The sequence below is a fragment of the Erythrolamprus reginae genome, chromosome 8 (genome assembly GCF_031021105.1).
Source record: "Erythrolamprus reginae isolate rEryReg1 chromosome 8, rEryReg1.hap1, whole genome shotgun sequence".
Lineage (NCBI taxonomy): Eukaryota > Metazoa > Chordata > Lepidosauria > Squamata > Dipsadidae > Erythrolamprus > Erythrolamprus reginae.
This window is the reverse complement of record NC_091957.1, coordinates 54086651-54113429: the sequence shown is the minus strand read 5'-3', so window position 1 is coordinate 54113429 and position 26779 is coordinate 54086651. Positions and strand designations below refer to the sequence as shown.

The 26779-nt window shown below is 41.8% G+C and overlaps 1 protein-coding gene across 1 annotated transcript; it reads left to right on the top strand.

Annotated features, from left to right (window-relative positions):
- The first annotated feature begins 17978 nt into the window (after positions 1-17978).
- VMA21 (vacuolar ATPase assembly factor VMA21) lies at positions 17979-23308 on the top strand. The gene is made up of 3 exons (XM_070759935.1): positions 17979-18134; positions 19682-19791; positions 20721-23308. The coding sequence occupies exons 1-3, from the start codon at positions 18082-18084 to the stop codon at positions 20861-20863; spliced, it is 306 nt and encodes a 101-aa protein (XP_070616036.1). The 5' UTR covers positions 17979-18081; the 3' UTR covers positions 20864-23308.
- The last annotated feature ends 3471 nt before the right edge of the window (positions 23309-26779 follow it).

The window sequence follows — 26779 nt, the reverse complement described above, 5'->3', positions numbered from 1 at the left end:
GAGATAAGTGATAGATAGATAGATAGATGATAGATAGATAGATAGATAGATAGATAGATGGAGAGAGATAGAGAGATAGATGATAGATAGATAGATAGATAGAGATAGATAGATAGATAGATAGATAGAGATAAATAGATAGATGATAGAGAGAGAGAGATAGACAGACAGACAGACAGACAGACAGATGCAGATAGAGAGAGAGAGAGACAAACAGACAGACAGGAATAGAATAGAATAGAATTGTATTAGCCAAGTGTGATTGGACACACAAGGAATTTGTCTATAATAGATAATATAATAGATAGCTCTAAGTTGCTTCTCTCCTTGTTTAGCTTCCACCCATTGCTTCTTGTTCTACTCTCTGGTGCTTTGGAGAATAGGTTGACTCCCTCTTCTTTGTGGCCACCCCTGAGCTATTGGAAGACTGCTATCTTGTCTCCCTTGGTCCTTTTCATTAAACTAGCCCAGTTTTTGCAACCGTTCTTCATATGTTTTAGCCTCCAGTCCCCTAATCATCTTTGTTGCTCTTCTCTGCACTTTTTCCAGAGTCTCAACATCCTTTTTGCAGGTAAGAAAGCAAACCCTTCTCATGTTTTCATGACTGTCAATTCCCCTCGAATGTCTCTTCCCCAGGATCTGCAGGCTCGCTCAGTTGAAATAAAAAGGAGAGAATTAATTCTCCGGAAACCCTCGTCCGACTGGGTTGGAATTTTCTTAACATCCCAGGTCCATCCCTTGCTTGCTTGAATGTCCAAGGAGGCAGCGGCTTCTTCAAAACCCAGCCGGTGCCACCAAGAAGCAAGAAAGAGAGTGGAATTCAAAAACCCACCTGCAAATGGTATCTGTGATGCCTTTATGAATCAGGCCCTTAATAATTTAACACCACCTGTTTAATCCGTGGAATACAAATTATCCCTCTCGCGTGCCGCGCCGACAAACATAAAAATGGAGTAATCAGGGCAGCCGGTAAAAGGAGGGGGGGGAAAAGATAAAAAGACAACGAACAAGGCTCAAAATATCTCAGTCTCTGTCTGCTTTTAAGTATGTTAAAGTATGTTAAATCAGGTTCAGGAGGGAAGTGTTTTTAATAGGAAAGTCAACACAAGAACAAGGGGGCACAATCTGAGGTTAGTTGCGGGAAACATCAGAAGCAACGTGAGAAAATATAATTTTGATGAAAGTGTAGCAGATGCTTGGAACAAACTTCCAGCAGACGTGGTTGGTAAATCCACAGGGACTGAATTGAAACATGCCTGGCATAAACATAGATCCATCCTAAGATAAAATACAGGAAATAGTATAAGGGCAGACTAGATGGACCATGAGATCTTTTTATGCCATCAATCTTCTATGTTTCTATAGTTCTATGTTTCTAGATGCGCGGAAACAAAATTGTCAGCGAAAATCGCCGAAATCTCACTTGCACATATAAGATTTTGCTTGCTGTGTATGCGCAGAAGCCAAATCACACACCGATGGGCGTGCCCACCAGACACAGGCGTGCCCGCTTGGGCCATCGAGGGTGCACCACTAGTGTCGAAAACAAGCCCCCATTCACTGGGTAAAACCCTGATCCTTACGGCATCGGTAGTCATCCTAAGGTTTGCCAAACAAATGAACAAATAAATAAAGAAACACACCCCAGCCATCTCTAATTGGCAGCCTTTGCTGACACAGATCTCTTAACTATAAGCGCACATCCTGATTTGCATGAAATTAAACAACATGGGGTTGTTTTGCCATCTTCAGGCTGCAGTTGCAAATTGCAGGTGGCCTTCAGACGTTCTTGAGAAAGCAAAATGGGTGGAGGGGAGAATTTATTTATTTATTTATTTTTACTTATTTATTCTTTGTCCAATATAGAATACATATGGAAGAGAATAGACATTAAGTAATATATATAACGATAGACAGTAAAAAGAAGAGAAGTAGATGGGAGGGAGAGAATATATATGATATAAGAGATAAGGAGAGAATATATATAATATATGAGATAAGGAAAGACAATTGGACAGGGGACAATAGGCACATCAGTGCACTTATATACGCCCCAACCTGGAGAGGTCAATCGTGGAGAGTCTAAGGGAGAAATGTTGGGGGTTAGGGGTTGACACTATTGAGTCCGGTAATGAGTTCCACGCTTCGACAACTCGATTGTTAAAGTCATATTTTTTACAGTCAAGTTTGGAGCGGTTAATATTAAGTTTGAATCTGTTGAGTGCTCTTGTGTTGTTGCGGTTGAAGCTGAAGTAGTCGTTGACCGGAAGGACGTTGCAGCATATGATCTTGTGGGCAATACTTAAATCGTGTTTTAGGCGCCGCAGTTCTAGGCTTTCTAGACCCAGGATAGTTAGTCTATTTTCGTAAGGTATTCTGTATCGAGTGGAGGAGTGAAGGGCTCTTCTGGTGAAGTATCTTTGGACGTTTTTGAGAGTGTTGATGTCATATTTTTTACAGTCAAGTTTGGAGCGGTTAATATTAAGTTTGAATCTGTTGCATGCTCTTGTGTTGTTGCGGTTGAAGGTGAAGTAGTCGTTGACCGGAAGGACATTGCAGCATATGATCTTGTGGGCAATACAGTACTTAAATGGTGTTTTAGGCGCCGCAATTCTAAGCTTTCTAGGCCCAGGATTGTTAGTCTATTTTCGTAGGATATTCTGTTTCGAGTGGAGGAGTGAAGGGCTCTTCTGGTGAAGTATCTTTGGACGTTTTCGAGAGTGTTGATGTCTGAGATGTGGTGTGGGTTCCAGACAGATGAGCTGTATTCGAGAATGGAATAGAATTCTTTATTGGCCCAGTGTGATTGGACACCCAAGAATAATGAGGTGCAACACTTAAGGATTGTCATAGGGGGTCAAATAAGCAACGAGGAAACAATCAATACTGTATTAATAAAACTCTTGAGGATACAAGCAACAAGTTACAGTCATACAGTCCTAAGTGGGAGGAGATGGGTGATGGGAATGATGAGAGAAAACTAGTAGAAATAGAAGTGCAGGCTTAGTAAATAGTTTGATAGTGTCGGACCAGGATATCTGCGAGACCGCCTTCTGCCGCACGAATCCCAGCGACCGGTTAGGTCCCACAGAGTTGCCCTTCTCCGGGTCCCGTCGACGAAACAATGTCGTCTGGTGGGACGCAGGGGAAGAGCCTTCTCTGTGGTGGCCCCGACCCTCTGGAACCAGCTTCCCCTGGAGATTAGAATTGCCCCCACCCTCCTTGTCTTTTGTAAACTTCTTAAAACCCACCTCTGCTGCCAGGCATGGGGAAACCGAGACATCTCCCTCGGGCCTATACAGTTTATGCATGGTATGTTTGTGTGTATGTTTTCTTTTTAATAAGGGTTTTTTAATGACTTTTGATTATTAGATTTGTTATATATTGTGTTATTATTGTTGTGAGCCGCCCCGAGTCTACGGAGAGGGGCGGCATACAAATCTAATAAATTGAATTGAATTGAATTGAATTGAAATAATAATAATAATAATAATAATAATAATAATAATAATAATAATTTATTAGATTTGTATGCCGCCCCTTTCCGAAGACTCAGGGCGGCTCACAACAATGATAAAAACAATATTATAATGGCACAAATCTAATATTAAAAAACTAAAAACCCTATCATAATTAAAAACCAAACAGCATTACAAATTATTTGTTTAGCAGAGTGATGGCGTTCGGGGAAAAAACAGTTCTTGTGTGTAGTTGTTTTGGTGTGCAGTGCTGTGTAGAGACGTTTTGAGGGTAGGCGTTGAAGCAGTTTATGTCAGAGATGTGAGGGGTCAGTAAATATTTTCACAGCCCTCTTATGGACCCGTGCAGTATACCGGTCCTCAATGGAAGGCAGGTTGGCAGCCATTGTTTTCTCTGCAGTTCTGATTCTCCTCTGAAGTCTATGTCGGTCTTGCTGGGTCGCAGAACCAAACCAGACAGTTATAGAGGTGCAGATGACACTCAATAATTCCTCTGTAGAACTGTCCATGGGGTTGCGATTGGTCAAAAATGACTTTGCAACCAATAACAACAAATAGAAAGAGAGGGGCGGCATACAAATCTAATAAATTATTATTATTATTATTATTATTATTATTATTATTATTATTATTATATATAAAAGAGAAGCTGATGTTTATTCCCAATAGTCCTTGTGGCTAAATGAGTTTCTCCTGAAGATTTTTCCTATTGGGATGGTGGTGGTTAATATCTTGCAGAAATCATGTCTCTCTAACACAGTGGTTCTCAATCTGGGGGTCAGGACTCCTTTTGGGGTCGAACGACCATTTCACAGGGGTCGCTTAAGACCATGGAAAAAGACAAATTTCCCCTGGTGTTAAGAACTAAAGCTTCTATTCTGGCGCCTGGGGACATATTTTTGCAATCCAACCAATAGGTGTTTACAGTGGGGGTGTCTCTTTGACCTTCCTGCCAATCAGCTTAAAGCTCCGTTGGGAGAATTGGCGCTTGACTTATGGTTGGGGGTCACCCCAACACGAGGAACTGTATTAAGGGGTTGCGGCATTGGAAAGGCTGAGAACCACTGCTCTGGCAGGAGGCTCAACAAAGAAACAAATGCAGCATTTTTGTTCTGATCACCATTCTTAATGAAGTCCAGGCCTTTTTGCACCAGTTGCGGCCCTACTTGGACCGGGACTCACTGCTCACAGTCACTCATGCCCTCATCACCTCAAGGCTCGACTACTGTAATGCTCTCTACATGGGGCTACCTTTGAAAAGTGTTCGGAAACTTCAGATCGTGCAGAATGCAGCTGCGAGAGCAATCGTGGGCTTCTCTAAATATGCCCATGTTACACCAACACTCCGCAGTCTGCATTGGTTGCCGATCAGTTTCCGGTCCCAATTCAAAGTGTTGGTTATGACCTATAAAGCCCTTCATGGCACCGGACCATATTACCTCAGGGACCGCCTTCTGCCGCACGAATCCCAGCGACCAGTTAGGTCCCTCAGAGTGGGTCTTCTCCGGGTCCCGTCAACCAAACAATGTCATTTGGCAAGACCCAGGGGAAGAGCCTTCTCTGTGGCGGCCCCGGCCCTCTGGAACCAACTCCCCCCAGAGATTAGAATTGCCCCCACCCTCCTTGCCTTTCGTAAGCTGCTTAAAACCCACCTCTGCCACCAGGCATGGGGGAATTGAGATCCTCTTTCCCCCTAGGCCTTTACAATTCTATGCATGGTATGTATGTATTTATTTATTTATTTATTGGATTTGTATGCCGCCCCTCTCCAGAGACTCGGGGCGGCTAACAGCAACAATAAAACAGTGTACAATAGTAATTTGGTATTGATGATTAAAAATCAATTAATATAAAAACCAAACATACATACATACATACCATGCATAGAATTGTAAAGGCCTAGGGGGAAAGAGTATCTCAATTCCCCCATGCCTGGCGGCAGAGGTGGGTTTTAAGTTGTTTACGAAAGGCAAGGAGGGTGGGGGCAGTTCTAATCTCTGGGGGGAGTTGGTTCCAGAGGGCCGGGGCCGCCACAGAGAAGGCTCTTCCCCTGGGTCCCGCCAGGCGACATTGCTTAGTTGACGGGACCCGGAGAAGATCCACTCTGTGGGACCTAACTGGTCGCTGGGATTCGTGCAGCAGAAGGCGGTCCCTGAGGTAATCTGGTCCGGTGCCATGAAGGGCTTTATAGGTCATAACCAACACTTTGAATTGGGACCGGAAACTGATCAGCAACCAATGCAGACTGCGGAATGTTGGTGTGACATGGGCATATCTTGGAAAGCCCATGATTGCTCTCGCAGCTGCATTCTGCACGATCTGAAGTTTCCGAACATTTTTCAAAGGTAGCCCCATGTAGAGAGCGTTACAGTAGTCAAGCCAGTATGTATGTATGTATGTTTGGTTTTTGTATTAATGGGTTTTTAATATTAGATTACTATTGTACACTGTTTTATTGTTGCTGTTAGCCACTCCGAGTCTCCGGAGAGGGGCGGCATACAAATCCAATAGATAGATAGATAGATAGATAGATAGATAGATAGATAGATAGATAGATAGATAGATAGATAGATAGATAGATAGATAGATACTGTAGATAGATAGATAGATAGATAGATAGATAGGTAAGTAGATAGATAGATAGATAGATAGATGATAGATAGATAGATAGGTAAGTAGATAGATAGATAGATAGATAGATAGATAGATAGATAGATAGATAGATAGATAGATAAGATAGATGGATGGATGGATGGATGGATGGATGGATGGATGGATGGATGGATGGATGGATGGATGGATAGATAGATAATCTTCCTCATGGCTGGATGTGTTTGCTTCCAAAATCGGTAGAAACGTCCATTGTCTGGGCGGTCAACCAAGATGCCTTCTTCTTCTGCAGCCTTTTCCGATAAGAAAGGAGGGCCCTGCCGAAGGACACAATTGACTCATCGTCTGTCACCCCACCCCGCCTCCTTTTCCAAGGCAAATATTCCCCCCCCCTTTCTTTTATTATTTTTGCTTTCTTTTATTTTTTTCTGGGTAGAGCTGATGTAGTGCAAAATCGATTTTCTGTCTTGTTTGGGTAACAGATGGCAGATGGCTACGGTTGCACCAGAATCAATACACATAAGCATCTTGTTGCCTTTTCCCTCCCCTCCTTCTCCTCCTCCAAACCAGAATATCTTCGGGACCGCCTTCTGCCGCACGAATCCCAGCGACCGATTAGATCCCACAGAGTTGGCTTTCTCCGGGTCCTGTCGACTAAACAATGCCATCTGGCTGGACCCAGGGGAAGAGCCTTCTCTGTGGCAGCCCCGGCCCTCTGGAATTAACTCCCCTCGGAGATTAGAACTGCCCCCACCCTCCCTGTCTTTCGTAAACTACTCAAGACTCATTTATGCCACCAGGCATGGGGGAGTTGAGATATTCCTTCCCCCTAGGCCATTACAAGTTATGCATGGTATGTTTGTGTGTATGTTTGGTTTTATTATAAGGGTTTTTAGTTGTTTTATTAATTGGATTTCTACATGCTGTTTTTTATCATTGTTGTTAGCCGCCCCGAGTCTGTGGAGAGGGGCGGCATACAAATCCAATAAATAAATAAAATATATAAAATAAATAAGAGCCTTCTCTGTGGCAGCCCCAGCCCTCTGGAATCAACTCCCCCCCCCCAGGGATTAGGTCCGCCCCCACCCTCCTTGCCTTTCGAAAGCTTCTGAAGACCCACCTTTGTCGCCAGGCATGGGGAAACTGATATACCCTTAGCTATTATGGTTTATGTATGGTCTGTTAGGTTGTATGATTGTTTACTTTTTATAATAAGGGTTCTTAATTGTTTTTAACACTAGATTTGTACATGGTGTACTGTATTGTTGTTGGGAGCCACTCCGAGTCCTCGGAGAGGGGCGGCATACAAATCTAATAAATAAAATAAATAAAAAATAAATGTGCTGGAAGAAAGCGTTGAAAGAAGGTTCTGAATTCACTTTTGTGAGACGAAGGTCTCACTCAGGGCAAAATCTGGTCCTTGATGCCTTGGCCCAATCCAATCTTCTTTGCAAAAACGCTGGTGGGTTGTTGTTGTTTTTTTTTTGGCAAAATACAATTCTGCCATTCTTAGAAACATAGAAACATAGAAGACTGACGGCAGAAAAAGACCCCATGGTCCATCTAGTCTGCCCTTATACTATTTCCTGTATTTTATCTTACAATGGATATATGTTTATCCCAGGCATGTTTAAATTCAGTGACTGTGGATTTACCAACCACGTCTGCTGGAATTTTGTTCCAAGCATCTACTACTCTTTCAGTGAAATAATATTTTCTCACGTTGCTTTTGATCTTTCCCCCAACTAACTTCAGATTGTGTCCCCTTGTTCTTGTCTTCACTTTCCTATTAAAAACACTTCCCTCCTGGACCTTATTTAACCCTTCAACATATTTAAATGTTTCGATCATGTCCCCTCTTTTCCTTCTGTCCTCCAGACTCTTGTGAGATGCAAAATTTGGTAGTGTGTGTACTTGTGCACTACACACGCAAGGGAATCCCCTCTTTTTGGGAGGTTGCTGAGGAACACAATCCAAGAAGAACGGAAAGTCTGGGAGCCAAACCTCACCATAAAAATGGTGCGTCGTTTCCTTTCTTTTTCTTTTTAAAATATTTTTTATTAATTTTCCACTTTGAAAAAAGAAACTACAATAGTAAATACAGAAGAAAATCCATGGGGCCTCTCTAGGAATCTCCTGGGAGGAAACAGGGCTGGAAAAGGTGGGGAGAAGCCTCCGTGGGGCCTCTCTAGGAATCTCCTGGGAGGAAACAGGGCCGGAAAAGGCAGGGAGAAGCCCCCATGGAGCATCTCTAGGAATCTCCTGGGAGGAAAAGGGCCGGAAAAGGTGGGGAGAAGCCACCGTGGGGCCTCTCTAAGAATCTCCTGGGAGGAAAAGGGCCAGAAAAGGCGGGGAGAAGCCTCCGTGGGGCCTCTCTAGGAATCTCCTGGGAGGAAACAGGGCCTCCAGCCTCCCTGTGGTTTCCCCAATCGCACACATTATTTGCTTTTACATTGATTCCTATGGGGGAAAATTGCTTATTCTTGCAAACCTTTCTACTTAAGAACCTGCTCACGGAACAAAATTAAGTTTGTAAGTAGAGGTACCACTGTATTCCTTGCAGACAGTGGGTCATTTGTGGTGGTGGGTAGTTCCAGGGACCAAGCCATGCTCTTTCTACGCAAAAGGTAGGTGGTCTATGGACGCACTAGAATACCAGTCCTGCAGGAGAGAACAGGATAAATGAGAAATTATCTCCCCTCTCGGTATATTTACAGGCTCCTTGGGGTTATTCCTTCCTGCTCTCCCTGTTTCTATTTATCTCTCAGACCAAAACCTGCTCTGGAATGCTTTTTATCCAATCTGCTGCAGAGAGAGAGAAAATCACTGCTAAAGTACATCCATTAAGCTCAGAGAGCAATTGGTTTGGGGCTGGAAAGCCTGCTTTCTGTAATTGATGCGGTAAGGATAGGATGAAGGAACCGCTGTAAATTCTTGCAAGAGAGACCTTCCCTATCAATAGCCGCCTGCCCTTATCTGTTCTCCCAACCACCGGTAATTACAGGGTAATTAGTCCAAACAGACACACACCACACGTTAGAAGGAAAACAAAAGGTCTTTATCAACAGAAAAGCAGAAACAACTCCCTTTTTAAATGTCAAAGGGATTTTCTGGTACACACAAGGCACAGGTTAAATGCAATCCAATTTCTCACCCAGTAACTGGGAAATTGAGTCCAATTCCAAAGTCCAAAAATTCCACACACAGTCTTGAACAAGGAAACAGCAAACCACAATCTTGACGAAGCTATGAATCAGATAAACTTCCACGAGGCTAAACCAGCACGCTGCTCTTGTTATCTGTAGCACTAATTACAGCAGCCCCACCCAACCACAGGTGGCCTCACTTATCTCCTGTAATAATCCTTTAGTTGTTCTCTCCTATGCATCACTCTACGCATGCGTGGATCTGTCATAAGTTCTTGTTCAGAATCCAGGGATGATAAGGATGATTGATCTCCTCCTGGGCTGTCTGCCAAACTCCCTTCTCCCCTGTCACTCACGCTTCCTTCGTCAGAGGAACCTTCGTCGGGAGATTCTATCGGGAGTAAAACAGGCCTGTGGCATGTGGATGTTTCCCCCACATCCACCTCCACATTCCTTGGGGCAAGAGCTAACCACAACATTATCGGCGGGGTTTTTTTCCTTAAAAAAGACCCCCACCTATAATACAAATAAAATCCCACTCCAAAGTTTTTTCAGCATGTTCGTTTATTGATCAATTGATTGGACTTGATATCTATAGCCAGCCGTCTCAGCAAATAACTCTGGGAAACTCACAATTCGAAACAATTACTTTTTTAAAAACAAAACAAAACAATAAAATGGTAAAAAGCATTAGAACAAGGTAGACAGTCTAATTCAAAGGGAGTTTCTGGTGAAGGTGGACCGCAGTTTGGACTTCTTGGCAACGAAAGTAACTTGTGTGGTCCATTATTAGAGGACAAGTGTTGGGCCAGGGTATCCTCGAGAGTCTACCAGATTTATTCCTGTGTGTGAGGATCCTTGAGAATTTACAAGATATATTCTTGTAGGTGAGGATCCTTGAGGGTCTACAAGATTTATTCCTGTGGGTGAGGATCCTTGAAAGTCTACCAGATTTTTTTCTTGTGGGTGAGGATCCTTGAGAGTTTACAAGATATACTATTGTAGGATCCTTGAGAGTCTACAAGATTTATTCAGAGTCTAACAGGTTTATTCCTGTGTGTGAAGATCCTTGAGAGTCTGTCTATCTATCTATCTATCTATCTATCTATCTATCTATCTATCTATCTATCTATCTATCTATCTATCTATCTATTTATTTTGTCCAATACACAATGAGAGTTTTAGTGGGTATACATATATATATACACATAGTAAAATACATGATGAAGGTTATAGAGGAGATACTCATAGTGAAATATATCTAAGAAAGAATAGAAAAGAAGGTATAGTAATAGAACATATCAATGAAAGAATAGAAGAAGAGATATAGGAATAGAAGAAAAGTATAGGAGATATAGGAGAGCAATAGGACAGGGGACGGAAGGCACTCTACTGCACTTGTACTTGCCCCTTACTGACCTCTTAGGAATCTGGATAGGTCAACCGTAGATAATCTAAGGGTAAAGTGTTGGGGGTTTGGGGATGACACTATGGAGTCCGGTAATGAGTTCCATGCTTCGACAACTCGGTTACTGAAGGCATATTTTTTACAGTCAAATTTGGAGTGGTTAATATTAAGTTTAAATCTGTTGTGTGCTCTTGTGTTGTTGTGGTTGAAGTTGAAGTAGTCGTCGACAGGCAGGACGTTGCAGCATATGATCTTGTGGGCAATACTTAGATCTTGTTTAAGGCGTCTTAGTTCTAAGCTTTCTAGGCCCAGGATTGAAAGCCTAGTCTCGTAGGGGATTCTGTTTCTGTTTCGAGTGGAGGAGTGAAGATTTAAAAGTCTACAAGATTTATTCTTGTGGGTGAGGAACAGGGGTAGGCTACTGCCTGGACGGTGGGGCGAAAGCAGTGGGGTAGCGAAAATGGAGCTCCACCCCCGAGCACTCAATTTGCACTGAAATATGTTGAAAGAAAATGCATAAGCCATAGTTTCATTTCATTTCATTTTCTTGGATTTGTATGCCGCCCCTCTCGGTAGACTCGGGGCGGCTAACAACAGTGGTAAAAACAACATGCGACAATCCAATACTAAAGTAGCTAAAAACCCTTATTTTAAAACCAATCATACATACAAACGTACCATACATAAATTGTAGAAGCCTAGGGGGAAAGAATATCTTAATTCCCCCATGCCTGACGACAGAGGTGGGTTTTAAGAAGCTTACGAAAGGCAAGAAGGGTGGGGGCTATTCTAATCTCTGGGGGGAGTTGGTTCCAGAGGGCCGGGGACGCCACAGAGAAGGGTCGTTGATGTAGCTGAGGTATGCTGATGAGTTAATGGTTGTTATATATGGTATATATATATACCCACCCTCATTGTGTATTGGACAAAATAAATAAATAAATAAATCTAACTATACAGCAACCAAAATCTGGTTTTCCACCAGCTGAGAATCCTCTTTCCAGAGCCCGCCTGCCACAGCTGGCAGCCTGCTCCCCCAGACACGGCATCAGTTGAAAATGCAACAGTCTGTGTTTGAAAATGTGGCCTCGTCAGCTGTCAAACAATGGGAAGTTTTGCTGCAGGACCAAATTTGGGCCACTGTGAATGCAAAGCTTGAGAGAAATATTCGGCTACCAAAAGCTACCAAGCTGGTCACGTGGACTTCACCGCCTCTTCCTCCTCCTCAGTGGGAAAGGACAGTGGGGCCATTTGTCTTCTTCTAAAGAAATAAGAGAGGGTTCTTCCTCTCTCCCCCCGCGCCACCGTCCTCCCTGCCACCAGTTCCTGCTCGTTTGGCTTTTTCATGACGCATCGGTGGAGAATGTATCTCGGAGTGGAATGTCAAGAAACCAAAGACAGAAACAAGGAAGTGATTGTACTGGGGATGAGCTTAGACGAGGTCTATCTGGACTGTTCTTTTCCTTCCTCGTTGCCTCTGCATCTTCTTGCACCAGAAGGAAAAGGGGGGACATGATCGAAACATTTAAATATGTTAAAGGGTTAAATAAGTTTCAGGAGAGAAGTGTTTTTAATAGGAAAGTGAACACAAGAACAAGGAGACACAATCTGAAGTTAGTTGGGGGAAAGGTCAGAAGCAACATGAGAAAATATTATTTTACTGAAAGAGTAGTAGATCCTTGGAACAAACTTCCAGCAGACGTGGTTGGTAAATCCACAGTAACTGAATTTAAACATGCCTGGGATAAACATAGATCCATTGTAAGATAAAATACAGGAAATGGTATAAGGGCAGACTAGATGGACCATGAGGTCTTTTTCTGCCATCAGTCTTCTATGTTTCTATGTTTAACAGTCTCAGAGTTAGAAGGGACCTCAAAGGTCTTCTAGTCCAACCCCTCCTCAAGAAGGGAACCCTATACCATTTCAGAAAAATGGTTGTCCAATCTCTTCTTGAAAACCGTCAGTGTTGAAGCATCCACAACTGGAGGCAAGTTGTTGATTGTTTTAATTTTCAGAAAATTTCTCCTTAGTACTAGGTGGCTTCTCCCCTTGATTAGTTTCCAACAGTGATACAAACGTCAGATGGGGTCTCTTGCCTTAGATGAAGGATGTGCACCCTCACCCACAGGAATAAATCTGGTAGACTCTCAAGGTTCCTCACCCACAAGAATAGTTCTTGTAGACTCTCAAGGTTCCTCACCAGTAAAGGGCTACCAAATTTTTTACTACCAGGTTCGCCTGGTGCACCAGTTGCGGCCCTATTTGGAACGGGAGTCACTGCTCACAGTCACTCATGCCCTCATCACCTCGAGGTTCGATTACTGCAGCGCTCTCTACATGGGGCTACCTTTGAGAAGTGTTTGGAAACTTCAGATCGTGCAGAATGCAGCTGCGAGAGCAATCATGGGCTTCCCCAAATATGCCCATGTCACACCAACACTCCGCAGTCTGCATTGGTTGCCGATCAGTTTCCGGTCACAATTCAAAGTGTTGGTTATGACCTATAAAGTCCTTCATGGCACCAGGCCAGGTTATCTCCGGGACCGCCTTCTGCCGCATGAATCCCAGCGACCAATTAGGTCCCACAGAGTGGGCCTTCTCCGGGTCCCGTCAACTAAACAATGTCGTTTGGCGGGACCCAGGGGAAGAGCCTTCTCTGTGGCGGCCCCGGCCCTCTGGAACCAACTCCCCCCAGAGATCAGAATAGCCCCCAGTGCCCACCCTTCTTGCCTTTCGTAAGCTTCTTAAAACCCACCTCTGTCGTCAGGCATGGGGGAACTAAGATATTCTTTCCCCCTAGGCTTCTACAATTTATGTATGGTATGTTTGTATGTATGATTGGTTTTAAAATAAGGGTTTTTAGCTACTTTAGTATTGGATTGTTGCATGTTGTTTTTACCACTGTTGTTAGCCGCCCTGAGTCTACGGAGAGGGGCGGCATACAAATCCAATAAATAAATAAATCACTGAAAGAGTAGTAGATCCTTGGAACAAACTTCCAGCAGACGTGGTAGATAAATCCACAGTGACTGAATTGAAACATGCCTGGGATAAACATATATCCATCCTAAGATAAAACACAGGAAATAGTATAAGGGCAGACTAGATGGACCATGAGGTCTTTTTCTGCCGTCAGTCTTCTATGTTTCTATGTATCTCATCCCATCCCATCCCATCCAGTTTGCCACTCCTGCTCAGCCCCAATTTCCTCCAGAATATCTTCTCCTTGTAAGCCTGAAAGCTCACCACCACTCACTTAAAAACAACAGCAACAACAGCAACAAGAAATCACCATCAACCATGAATCCAACCTCAAACTTCCCTGAGCTTTACTTGCTTCAGTCCACAAGGTGGCGCCACCAAACAGCGTTCTCCATCGCTGGCTAAGGACTCTGAAGATTCTGCTGGCTAGATGTGACCCCTCCGATTCAATAGAGTCGTCTTGCTCCATTCATATTTTCTCTTCATCCCATTCACAAATCTTCTCCTTCTTCACACAACAGTCTTTTAGCCAAGTCGCAGAAACAGTGAGGGAACTCACACCCACACACCCCTTTTTTTTCCAAATGTACTTTGCAGATAATGGAAAACAGTTTTGAGTGCCGTCTCTTTTAGTCGAGAGATACCATGTCTGGGGCACTGTGACCAGCGTTTTGAAGAAAGAAGACAATCACAGCTGGTGTTTCTTTAGGTTGCAATAAGTTGTGTAAGTGCAAAAGCTTTGCAGGTTGGCTGCAATTGGGGAAAAAAACAAACCCCTCAGTGAAGAGGTGATTTTTTTTTACTACAGATATAACAATGCTACGGTAGTTATTCAATAATACTTGGTAACTTTAATCAGTTAATATTTAATCAGCATTCATTTCAAAACTCCTATTTCTTATTTTGACCTCTATTGTCTAAACACTTAGAAAAAAATGGAAACACTTGACTTTTTTGGCATCATATTTGAAATATTTCAAATCAATCAAAACTTGACATATTTTAATGTGTTTTTTAAATTCTGTTATTTGATGTGTTTTTTTAAACTACCTTTTTTTTTTTTACAGAAATTTAAGGAAATTGTTTATAACCTTCTAGAAATGGCAGACCTCTCAGACTTTCAAAGAGGCCAAATTGTTGGTGCTCGAATGGCAGGCGCTAGTTTAGCAGAAAGTGCCCCAATGTTTGGTGTTTCAAGAGGTCGTGTCAAAAGTCATGACTGCTTTGGAAAGAGAAGGGAAAACGTCCTCAGCCAAGCACAGGTCTGGTCGAAAGTCGAAGTTGTCTGAGAGAGACCATTGGACTCTAAAGTGAATGGTTAGAGCGGATCGCAGGACCGCAGCTCCTAAAATCACTAGACACGTACAGAACCCAGTTTCCACAAAAACTGTTCAAACGGAACTTCACAAATCTGGATTCCACGGAAGAGCTGCAAAATGTTTCCATTTTCATGTCCACCCACTGTATATATTCTATCCCAAACTTTATAATACTCTTTTGTAAATATAATGCTCTCTCCTTTAATTCCATGGTCTTTTGTCCATTTCTGCGCATTCGGGTATCTTTCTGATTATCTCGGTTTCATTTTTTCTCCAATTCCAATCCCAAATTTTGTAGCCCTTCCCTGCTTGGATGCATGAAAAGATGTTTGTTTTTCTTTCTACAAAACAAAAGGATTGTCCACCTATAGTAGAATCTATTTTTTCTCCCATTATAAACGCCATTTGCTAGTGAAATCTCAGGTTGGCTTGTGAATAATATTATTCCCCAATTTCTGACTAATTTATGACCCATCTGATGAGTTACTCTGTGCATTTCTTTGTCCCATGGGAAATTCTAAAAAATTGGAGGAGCAGGTGAAAACATGGTGTTTTATTAAAATTCCCTGCTATAAAACATAATTGTCCAGGGTTCTCCCAACGCATTTTGTTTCAGTAGCAAATATATTTAATTAGTGGTATTGAAGATTGGAAGATGGGCTGTACTCTGTACTAAATGGTCTTGCACTTGATTTTTTTTTAAAAAAATATCTCATTAGGGCATATGGCTGAAGAGCAATAAATTAAGGTTTGAATCCCATGCTGTAAGATTGTTCATAATTTAATGCATCTTATTTCTGCCGGCAGAGATGTATGCTATAAAGCATATATGCTATAAAGATTGAGGTTGCAGTTTTGCTTTGGTGCTTCAAATTTTCCTGTAGTTTCTTCAATTACAAAATCAAATTCTTGTACACTTATTGAACAAAGCACCATATATTCTTCCTCGGTGTAAGAAATGTCTGGATTTTTATTATTTTTTTGGTTCGGGTGGGCCATCTGAAGATAAAAGTGAATTAGATATTAGATATTAGACTTTATATGTTAAGATGAATTAAAATTAAATTACTTAAATGAAGTTTACAAGAAAGTACTTTGGATACACGTAATGATTTTCCTCATTTGATTTAAAAAACAAAAACAAAACCCAACTCACCAAGTTTTTATAAAGATCCAAGGCAATACGAGAGCTTCATAATGTACATTTATAGGCTATTCATAATTTTTCATGGAATAGAATAGAATTCTTTATTTGATGGATGATCTTTGGCGGGCCCGGGGCAGGGGTTTGTCCTCTGTCCTGGTGCTTCTTGACCTCTCAGCGGCTTTCGATACCATCAACCATGGTATCCTTCTGCGCCGGCTGGAGGGGTTGGGAGTGGGAGGCACTGTCCTTCAGTGGTTCTCCTCTTACCTATCTGGCCGGCTGCAGTCGGTGTTACCATTACCCTGGGGGGATTACTGACCCCCTTGGAGAGGGTCTGCAACTTGGCTGTCCTCCTCGATCCACAGCTAACATTAGAGCACCATCTTTCAGCCGTGGCAGGCTTCTGGAGGTTGGGTCGAGCTGAAAAATGCCCTCTGGAATCAACTCCCCACAGAGATTAGGGGCTTTGCGCAGATTCAAAAGATTCTGCGTAGAAGGTTCCTGATGGTTGCACGGGCGTGCACCCTCGCAGCTTAGAGGTAACATGGATCAGTACCATGGAGAGGTCTAAAGGAGGACATATTGATGGATGGATCCTTGCAATGGAGATCCCAGGAATCTGGCTAACAATTCTTTCTACTGCTGTAGAGATCCACATTTATTAAAATGCAAGTTATATATCCCCAATTTTAGGTGACATCATAGTCTGTCTGTGCTTTCACCGGTGTCCTTTCTCCACCTTTCTCCTTCAAAATAAATACATCAAAGGTTGACTTACAATGAGTCAGGGTGCTGCAGTGGTCACGAGTGCAGCACTGCAGACTACTTCAGCTAACTGTGAGCCGTGTTGTGAGCCGCCCCGAGTCTTCGGAGAGGGGCGGCATACAAATCTAATAAATTATTATTATTATTATTATTATTATTATTATTATTATTATTATTATTATTAACAACTGCTAGCTGTAGTTCAGCAGTTCAAATCTCACTACCAGCTCAAGGTTGACTCAGCCTTCCATCCTTCCGCGGTGGGTAAAATGATGACCCAGATTGTTGGGGGCAAGAGGCTAATTCTGTAAAACACTTAGAGAGGGCTGTAAAAGCACTATGAAGCTGTATATGTGTCTTATTGCTATTGCTAATTATTTATTTAATGACTGTTCAAAGTTGCAACATAAATTAATCCTCATACTATCACAGAATACCCCATGGTCACGAATCTGCGGAGAGGGGCGGCATACAAATCTAATTATTATTATTATTATTAATAATAATAATAATAATAATAATAATAATAATAATAATATGCACCAAAGACAAATTCCTTGTATGTCCAATCACTCTTGGGCAATAAAGAATTCTATTCTGTTCTATCCCATCCCTATTCTATTCTATTCTATTCTATATGCTTAAAAACTTATCCCAATTGCACAGCGGAGCCCATCCTATGAAATTCAATGCAAGACATCAGATGCAATTCTGCATTCATCTCCTGGGATGCCAAATTGGCATTTGTGCGGTCAGTCCCTGGGAAAAAGGGTGGCACATATAAAGTTAATTTATTATAGCACTGAAATGATTGCCATGCTCGTATTCAGCAAAACAGGAGCTTGTTGCTTCCAATCACACCTTCAGTCTCCAAGCCCTATAATCCCCAGCCTGGCTGGGAATTCTGGAAGCTACAATTCCACCTTTCACCATGACACCAGGGGTTTTTTGGAGGGGGGAGGGGGGAGAGAGGATTGGAGACGTTCTGGCGCTCTGTCTCTATGCCGAAAAAAAAAAAAATCCCTTGGAAGCCTCTCTAGGAATTTCCACGCCGGCGGAGACACTCCTTTCTCTCTCTATTTTTAATGCGCCAGCTTCTAGTCACGTGACGAGCGACGAAAGGAGAGGCCGGCGGAGGCGCGGTCAGCTGACCGGAAGGGGTTTCCTTCGCGTCCTCCTCGAGGGTTGGAAAAGAAAGAGGAGAAGGAGGCGCTGTTCGGCAATGGAGCGATACGAGAAGGCGGCGCTCAATGCGCTTTCGGCCCCCGAGGCCCGGTGAGGAGGACTGGGGAGGCCGGTTCTTGGAACTGGGGGAGACTTCAGCCCGGAAGGGAGGGAATGAAGGATTAATTGGAGTTCCTGTTTCAAAATGGAGGGTCTTCCCACTTCCCCCCACCGCACATTTGGGGTTTCTTCCTTATTGGGCAAGGAGGGTTAGGTTGCATGGAAGGGAAAGTGGAAAAATTAGCAATGAATCCCAAACAATTGAGAACAATTTAAGTTATGGTGTTCTGAATATTTTCTATATATTTTCTATTATATGGTATTTTCTGAATATTTTGGTATATTTTATGTGTATTTTCTATTGTATGGCATTTTCTGAATATTTTTGTATTATACACACACACACACACACACACACACACACACACACAAACAAAGAACACATCCTAGATCTGAATGAATGAAATATTCTCATTGAATACTCTGTTCTGTACAAAGTTGCATGTGCACAACAGCAGGTGAAATTGATTGTCGATCAGTGTTGCTTCCTAAGTGGACAGTTTGATTTCACATGAGTTTCATTTACTTGGAGTTATATTGTGTTGTTTAAGTGTTCCCACCCCTGCATACAAGTATACATATTGCATATGCTAAACTGAGGTGGAACGAGCAATAATTTTTGGGGGGACAAGGGGACACAATCTGAAGTTAGTTGGGGGAAAGATCAAAAGCAACATGAGAAAATATTATTTTACTGAAAGAGTAGTAGATCCTTGGAACAAACTTCCAGCAGACGTGGTAGATAAATCCACAGTAACTGAATTTAAACATGCCTGGGATAAACATATATCCATCCTAAGATAAAATACAGAAAATAGTATAAGGGCAGACTAGATGGACCATGAGGTCTTTTTCTGCGGTCAGACTTCTATGTTTCTATGTTTTTTTAAAAAAGAAAAAGATGAGAGGAGGTAATAGGCCATATTAGATGCTAATATTACAGGATAGGTTAAAAAGTTTGTTTTTAATGACATGCATATGTAGAAATCAGAACTGGGAGGCAGTTTGTGTAAATTGTCTAGGTTCAGAAATGAGGAGCCAAGGTCAGCTTCTGAGGTTTCTGGATGAATCCGGAGTTCTCCAGCTCAGTCTTACTACACTGGTATATTTTTAAAGATCTAACAGTGGATCTTTCAAGTCTCATCCAGATAGTTTCATTTCTAAGCAGAAGACAACGAGTGTGGTTCAGTTTTCGCTGACATTGGTTGCTGTAGGTTTTAAAATTCAACAGTGGCTGTGTCAGTATATTTTGGTATAAATAAAAAGTTAGCCTAACTTAGTGAAGCAAATATTTTCACTGATAATAATGCAGTTAGATATACAGACATCACAAAACTCAGCATCAATTCAGATTAATTTGTTTAGCAAAAAAACTAATTGCCTTAAAATGTTTTAATCTGTGGTAGATGATAGCTAGGGCAATGATCCAATCCAATTTCTTGGTAATACTTTACAAAATTAAATAATTCCTTTCTAAAGCAATTGCTCTGCTTTTTTTTTGACACATACTTTTTTTCTTTGTTGTGACTTTTATATAGAAGTGAAGTTTCATTAGCCTCAACTCTAAGGACAATGCTGTTCTTCACAGCTTTAATGATTATGTTACCGATTGGCTTGTATTTCTCAACCAAGGCGTATATATTTGAAGGTAATTTTCTTTCTTTCTTTCTTTCTTTCTTTCTTTCTTTCTTTCTTTCTTTCTTTCTTTCTTTCTTTCTTTCTTTCTTTCTTTCTTTCTTTCTTTCTTACTTACTTACTTACTTACTTACTACAATTTTTTAAAACTATGCCTCTCTGGATCAATACATTCCAGCATATTCCACTTTGGCAACTTGAAGATGTATAAACTTCATACATGCTGAGGAATTCTGGGAGTTGAAATCCACCACATCTTCAAAGATACAAAAGCTGAGAAACATTGATCTTATAAAAACAAAGAATATATACTTAACAGGGGTTAAGCAGCTGTTCCTTTTTGTATGATAAAGGTTTGAAATAATTTTGGGGAACTAGACATATTTTACATAGGTCACAATTTTCAATTGACAAAACATGGAAGAGTATGTGTTCTTTAGTCATCTGTTTGTACACAACGGGGGTAAAATTCAGCAGGTTCTGGAGAACCAGTAGTGGAAATTTTGAGTAGTTCGGAGAACCGGAAACTACCAACTCTGGCTGGCCCCAAAGTGGGGAGGGAGAAGAGATTTTGCGATATCCTCCCACATGGAGTAGGGAGGGAATAAAGATTTTGCAATATCCTTCCCCTGGAGTGGGGAGGGAATGGAGAGTTTGCAGTATCCTTCCCCTGAAATGAAGAAGGAATTGAGATTTTGCATTATTATTATTATTATTATTATTATTATTATTATTATTATTATTATTAATAATTAGATTTGTATGCCGCCCCTCTCCGTAGACTCGTAGATATCCTTTCCCTGCCATGCCCACCAAGTCACACCACACCACGCCTACCAAGCCATGCCCACATAACCACTAGTAAAAAAAAATTTGGATTTCACCACTGGTGCACATCATGTAAGTTTTCATCATTTTTGTCTTTTCGTTGTTGTTTTCCAGGTGCCTTTGGAATGTCCAACAGAGACAGCTACTTTTATGCCGCCATTGTTGCCGTAGTTGCTGTCCACGTTGTCCTGGCTCTTTTTGTGTACGTAGCATGGAACGAAGGCTCCCGGCAGTGGCGGGAGGGCAAACAAGACTGAGAGGGCTGAACGCCGGCATGGCAGACAAAGGAAGATTTGTAGGTTGCGGTGCAAGCCCTCAAAAAGACTTTCAGAAGTCCCTGTTTTGAATTGGATGAGATTGGTGGGACGGAAACGTTGCGTTTTGTTTGTGTGAATCCGTGGTTTTGCAAGAGTCCCCAAATTTAGCAGCAAGAGGAGCAATTGAGTACTTTTTCACAAAAGGTTGATGACATTTTCTACACAAAAATGTGAACTCTGCACCGTATGTAGATAGGAGATCATGCTTTCAGTAAGCTGGGTAATATCAAGGTAATTTTTGAGCTTCCAGTATCAGAGAAAAAGATTGGATCCTTAACGCTCTCGGGAGAGAGATCAGTTTTTGGATTCAGTCTCAATGGCTAAGAATCACAAGTGTTTTTGGAATGGATGTTTATTTTGTTTGAGGACAGAATAATGATGCCAAGTTGAACCGACTATCACCCTATATTGTAGTTTTTCGTATAAGATTCTCTCCACCCCCAAAAAAATTGATAACCGAGTTTTGTCAAATGCCATGATTTTGAATGCAGGATTTTTTCTGTTATTCACTACCAAGGAATGAATTCCTTTAAAGAAGGAGATTTTCTTGTTTTAATGGACCAAAGCGTAAACCAATTTATAACCCAAGAATCTTGCAAATGGTATTTGGCCATCCCAAAATGTCTCCGTGTCGAAATTTAAAGTTTTGTTTTATCACCTGTTCTTTGAGTTGATCAGTTGCTACTTTCAGCATTTCTCTGTTAATTTGCTGCCCTGTCTTAATGTCTGCAAAGGAATGATCCCGCTGCAGTAACATTATTCCTCTCTTATGGCTGCTGAAAGTCATGGAAATTATGTGTTGGAATGACTTTGAAATTGCAATTCAGCCTGAACGTCCCATTGCCAGGTTTTGGTGGTTGGGGGAGGGAATTCTCTCGTAATATGTTGTACATTATTTGTTGTGAAATAGCTAAAATTCTCTTCCCCGCCCCTTTTCATCAGTGGGATGGCTCGATATTTAACCGGTGCTGCTGCAAAGTTGCCTCTAATATGACTGGAAATTTTTTCTATAGGGTTTTCTTCACAAGTAAAGTGTGATTTCCACAAATTGGTGGGATGAACATTACACAAACGTTGATCAGGAGTCATGCTTGCTTCAAAATTGTATTATTTCCCCATAATCTTTATTACATTGGATTTCTAGATTTCCTCCTGTGGTTCTTACCAATGGTTTTGGGGACTCAAAATGACAGAGAGAGAGAGAGAGAGAGAAAGAGGGAGAGATGGAGAGAGAGGAAGCGAGGAAGAGAAAGGGGGCGACTCCTTTACCATTCAGATCAAACACTGGAAATATTTCAGATCTGAATGCCGGGATGATTTGGAAGTCAAAGATTTGCACTTTGTCAGAGAACGCTTCCAGGTTCTGTAGCTGGTACAGTGGTACCTCTAACTACGAACTTAATTCATTCCGTGACCTGGTTCTTAAGTAGAAAAGTTCGTAAGAAGAAGCAATTTTTTCCCCATAGGAATCAATGTAAAAGCAAATAATGCGTGCGATTGGGGAAACCACAGGGAGGGTGGAGGCCCTGTTTCCTTCCAAGAGATTCCTCGAGAGGCCCCACAGAAGCTTCTCTCCACCTTTTCTGGCCCTGTTTCCTCCCAGGAGATTCTTAGAGAGGCCCCGCGGAGGCTTCTCCCCACCATTTCTGGCCCTGTTTCTTCCCAGGAGATTCCTAGAGAGGCTCCACGGAGGCTTCTCCCCACCTTTTCCGGCCCTGTTTCCTCCCAGGAGATTCCTAGAGAGGCCCCATAGAGGCTTCTCCCTGCCTTTTCCGGTTACAGTTTCGGAGGCTTGGGTTCGTAAGTGGAAAATGGTTCGCGAGAAGAGGCAAAACAATTTTGAACACCCGGTTCGTATCTAGAAAAGTTCGTAAGTTAGAGGCGTTCCTAGGTAGAGGTACCGCTGTACTTGTGTTTCCCTACAATGACCTCCAATTCCATATTTCTCTACTACACCGCTGATCTTATTTTTCTCCCATCTGGTCGATTAAATTTATGTTATGTATTGCAAATGCTGCATTTACACTCAAAATCGAATCATGATAGATCCGCTGCTAAGCCCAAAGAATGGAAATGGCTGTGTAGTAGTTTCTGGGATGGATCCCTTGATAGCCAACGAGTTGTAAATATTGTACCATTGGCATTTCTCCGACGGTGATCGCTTCCTTATAAATTGGCTGGTCTGGGTGTATATTATGGGATGTATCTGGTATATGCTTGCACTGAACTCTAACCAAGGATATGATTGGGCTTCACAAGTTGCACTAAGCGATGGGTTTTTCGACCCAGCACGTTGTGTGAGGACCACTCATTACGGTATTAGAAACTGTGATTTCAGGTTTTGTGCAAACCCAGTTATTTATACAATAAATTGCGTAAATCATGTGTGTCGTCACCCCAGTCTCCATTTTCTTCAGGAGGGGGAGCTAACTCCAAACAAAGTCATGGAATATACAACTTTCTTCAACCTGTTACCCTATTATACATCAGTTGTCTCCAAACTTGGCGCTTCGAAGACTTCTGTAGTTCTGTGTTAGTAAAAACTTCAGAAGAAAAGGATTTAGGGGTAGTGATTTCTGACAGTCCCAAAATGGGTGAACAGTGCAGTCAGGCAGGAGGGAAAGCAAGTAGAATGCTTGGTTGCATAGCTAGAGGTATCACAAGCAGGAAGAGGGAGATTGTGATCCAGTTGTATAGAGCGCTGGTGAGACCCCATTTGGAAGACTGTGTTCAGTTCTGGAGACCTCACCTACAAAAAGATATTGATCGATTGAATGGGTCCAGAGATGGGCTACAAAAATGATGGAAGGTCTTAAGCATAAAACGTATCAGGAAAGACTTAGTGAACTCAATCTGTATAGTCTGGATGACAGAAGGAAAAGGGGGGACAGGAGCGAAACATTTAAATACGTTAAAGGGTTAAATAAGGTTCAAGAGGGAAGAGTTTTTAATAGGAAAGTGAACACAAGAACAAGGGCACAATCTGAGGTTATTTGGGGAGAAAGAAGCAACGTGAGAAAATATTATTTTACTGAAAGAGCAGTAGATGCTTGGAACAAACTTCCAGCAGGTGTGGTTGGTAAATCCACAGTCACTGAATTTAAACATGCCTGGGACAAACATATCCATATTAAGATAAAATACAGGAAATAGTATAAGGGCAGACTAGATGGACCAGGAGGTCTTTTTCTGCCGTCAGTCTTCTATGTTTCTATGTAGATTTTCAGAATTTCCCCACCTTAGCATGGCTGACTGGGGAATTCTGGGAGTTGAAGTCCACAAATCTTGCCAGGTTTGGAAACTCCCCCCCCCCCCCCCAGATGTTAGTGTTTTGGAACTGGGCGTTGTACCTTGGAAGTGGAGGGCATTTATGTATGTATGTATGTATGTATGTATGTATGTATGTATGTATGTATGTATCTCTCTCTCTCTCTATCTATCTATGTATCATATATCTATCTGTCTGTCTGTCTATCATCCATCTATCTATCTTATCTATCTATCTATCTATCTATCTATCTATCTATCTATCTATCTATCTATCTATCTATCTATCTATCTATCTATTAGATACCAAACATAAAACAAAGTATTAAAAAAAGCCTGGGGGAAAGGTGTCTCAACTCCCCCATGCCTGGTGGTATAAGTGACTCTTTAGTAGTTTATGTGCAGCCCTGGCACATCTGGATTCCATTCTTGAAAGATTTCCAGCATAAATAGGCTTTCGTTTGGAGTCTCGTTTAGTTCCTGTTTCTTGGTGCTCTCTGAGCTTGCTTGGGTTTTTTTGAAGACATTTCATTGCTCTTAACTAGATATAAGCAGCATCGGCGCAAGTAAGGAGTGGCAGTAAGGTGCACTGATGACGTTAACTAGTTGGGTTGTGAAACCTCTGCAAAAAACCCAGCAAGTTCAGAGACCACCAAGGACGTCTCTCATTTCAACCCCGAGCTACAAATTTTCCCCTTTGTTGGCAGTTCCTGTATTTTAGTGGCACGTGCTTGATTTCCTGCAGACAAAGGGTAACTGATTCATAAAATCAGGAAGCTTGAAGTCTTTTGGTTCAACCTTCTGCCCAGGAATATGAATTCTCAAACCTCCCCAAATAATTGACCTATCAACATTTGATTCAAATCTCCCAGTGATGGGAGCCCACGCAGTGGTTCTTTGGAAGCAGTCAAGAATAAATTGATTAATAGTTAGGCATCCATTCACAGTCTAATACAGTGTTTTTCAACCAGAGACATGGTCAGGTGTGCCACGAAGCTCAGAGAGACAAAGAAAGCAAGAGAGAGAGAAAGAGAAAGAAAGAAAGAGAGAGAAAGAGAACAAGAGAGAGAAAGAAAGCAAGAGAGAGAGAAAGAGAACAAGAGAAAGAAAGCAAGAGAGAAAGAGAAGGAGGGAAGGAGAGAGAGAGAAAGACATAGAGGGAGGTAGGGAGGGAGAGAGAGAGAAAGAGCAAAAAACAAGGAAGGAAGAGAAAGAAAGGGATGGAGAGAGAAAAAGAGGAAAGAAGGGAGAGAAAGAGGGAGAGATAAATAGAGCGAAAGGGAGGAAGAGCTTGGTTGCTTTCTTGCAGACTCAATCTTGGTACCGTAACTGATGAGGTTAACCCAGTTTGAGTCCTGAAATGCCTGTAAGAAAACAAACCAGGGTCAATGGAGCACCACGGACCCCTCAATACAAATGCTTCTTGTGGCCCCCAGGGGTCGCTGTTGAGCTTCAGCATAGCGGGATAAAAGTGCTGTTTTGGTCCAGCGCTTAAGAATAAGACTTGCCTGCCTTTGAAATTTATTTTTTATTTTTTATTAAATTGTATTTTCAAATCTTTCCTTTAAAAACCACAATACAATAACACTCGGAGTAATTCTGCATTGTTAAATGTTTCCGTTTTCTGTGTACACGTTCACAATACACTTGTTATTACTGTATTTCTTTCATCCAATATGCTTATATGTTTCAACTAACATACACTGCTCAAAAAAATAAAGGGAACACTTAAAACAATGCAATATAACTCCAAGTAAATCAAACTTCTGTGAAATCAAACTGTCCCCTTAGGAAGCAACACTGATTGACAATCAGTTTTACAGGCTGTTGTGCACATTCAATTTTGTACAGAACAAAGTATTCAATGAGAATATTTTATCCATTCAGATCTAGGATGTCTTATTTGAGTGTTCCCTTTATTTATTTTTTTGGAGCAGTATATACATGGCTATATTCCATTATTAACTATCACCTTTCCCCCCCCTAGTCTTGATCTACTGGTACCATTTTCCTCAAACCTTATAGTAATCAGGGTCTTTTGGGCCTTGTAAATTATCTTTGCAATTTAAAAACAAAAAGTCAACACCTTTACGTTGTGGCCCACGCAGCTTAGTTTTTCGGTGTCTCATTCTCATTTTTGTCCCTATCTGGGCCTTGAAAGCCAAAAGACGTCTTAACTATGTTACTTTTGGGAAGAGAAAATTACAGGGAATTCTGGGACAGCGTTGTGCCCCCTTTGCAGTATCCTATGGTCATGTGATTTATGCGATTTATGACCTGTTTTGCCATAAATCGGGGAATACTTCCAGCAAACACCCACACCCCATCGATTGGATACTAAAGGTTTATTTCAGGACTGTGGCATTCATTTGACAAACGTAGTCTTCATTTAATGTCTGTCTCAGAAATTTTGATAACAATGGGCGAAGTCATATGGTGACTTACTTAGCACAACTTAACGACCACAATTCTAGGCTCAACTATAGTCGTAAATCTGGGATTTTATACCCCTGTGAGCCGCCATGGGCGAATAGGCCGCAATATATATTACTATTATTAATTATTAGATTTGTATGCCGCCCCTCTCCG

Coding starts and splice junctions, on each gene's coding strand:
- VMA21 (XM_070759935.1), top strand. CDS start 18,082: ATGGAGCGATACGAGAAGGCGGCGCTCAATGCGCTTTCGGCCCCCGAG. Junction 18,135..19,681: donor CTTTCGGCCCCCGAGGCCCG/GTGAGGAGGACT, acceptor ACTTTTATATAG/AAGTGAAGTTTCATTAGCCT. Junction 19,792..20,720: donor CAAGGCGTATATATTTGAAG/GTAATTTTCTTT, acceptor GTTGTTTTCCAG/GTGCCTTTGGAATGTCCAAC.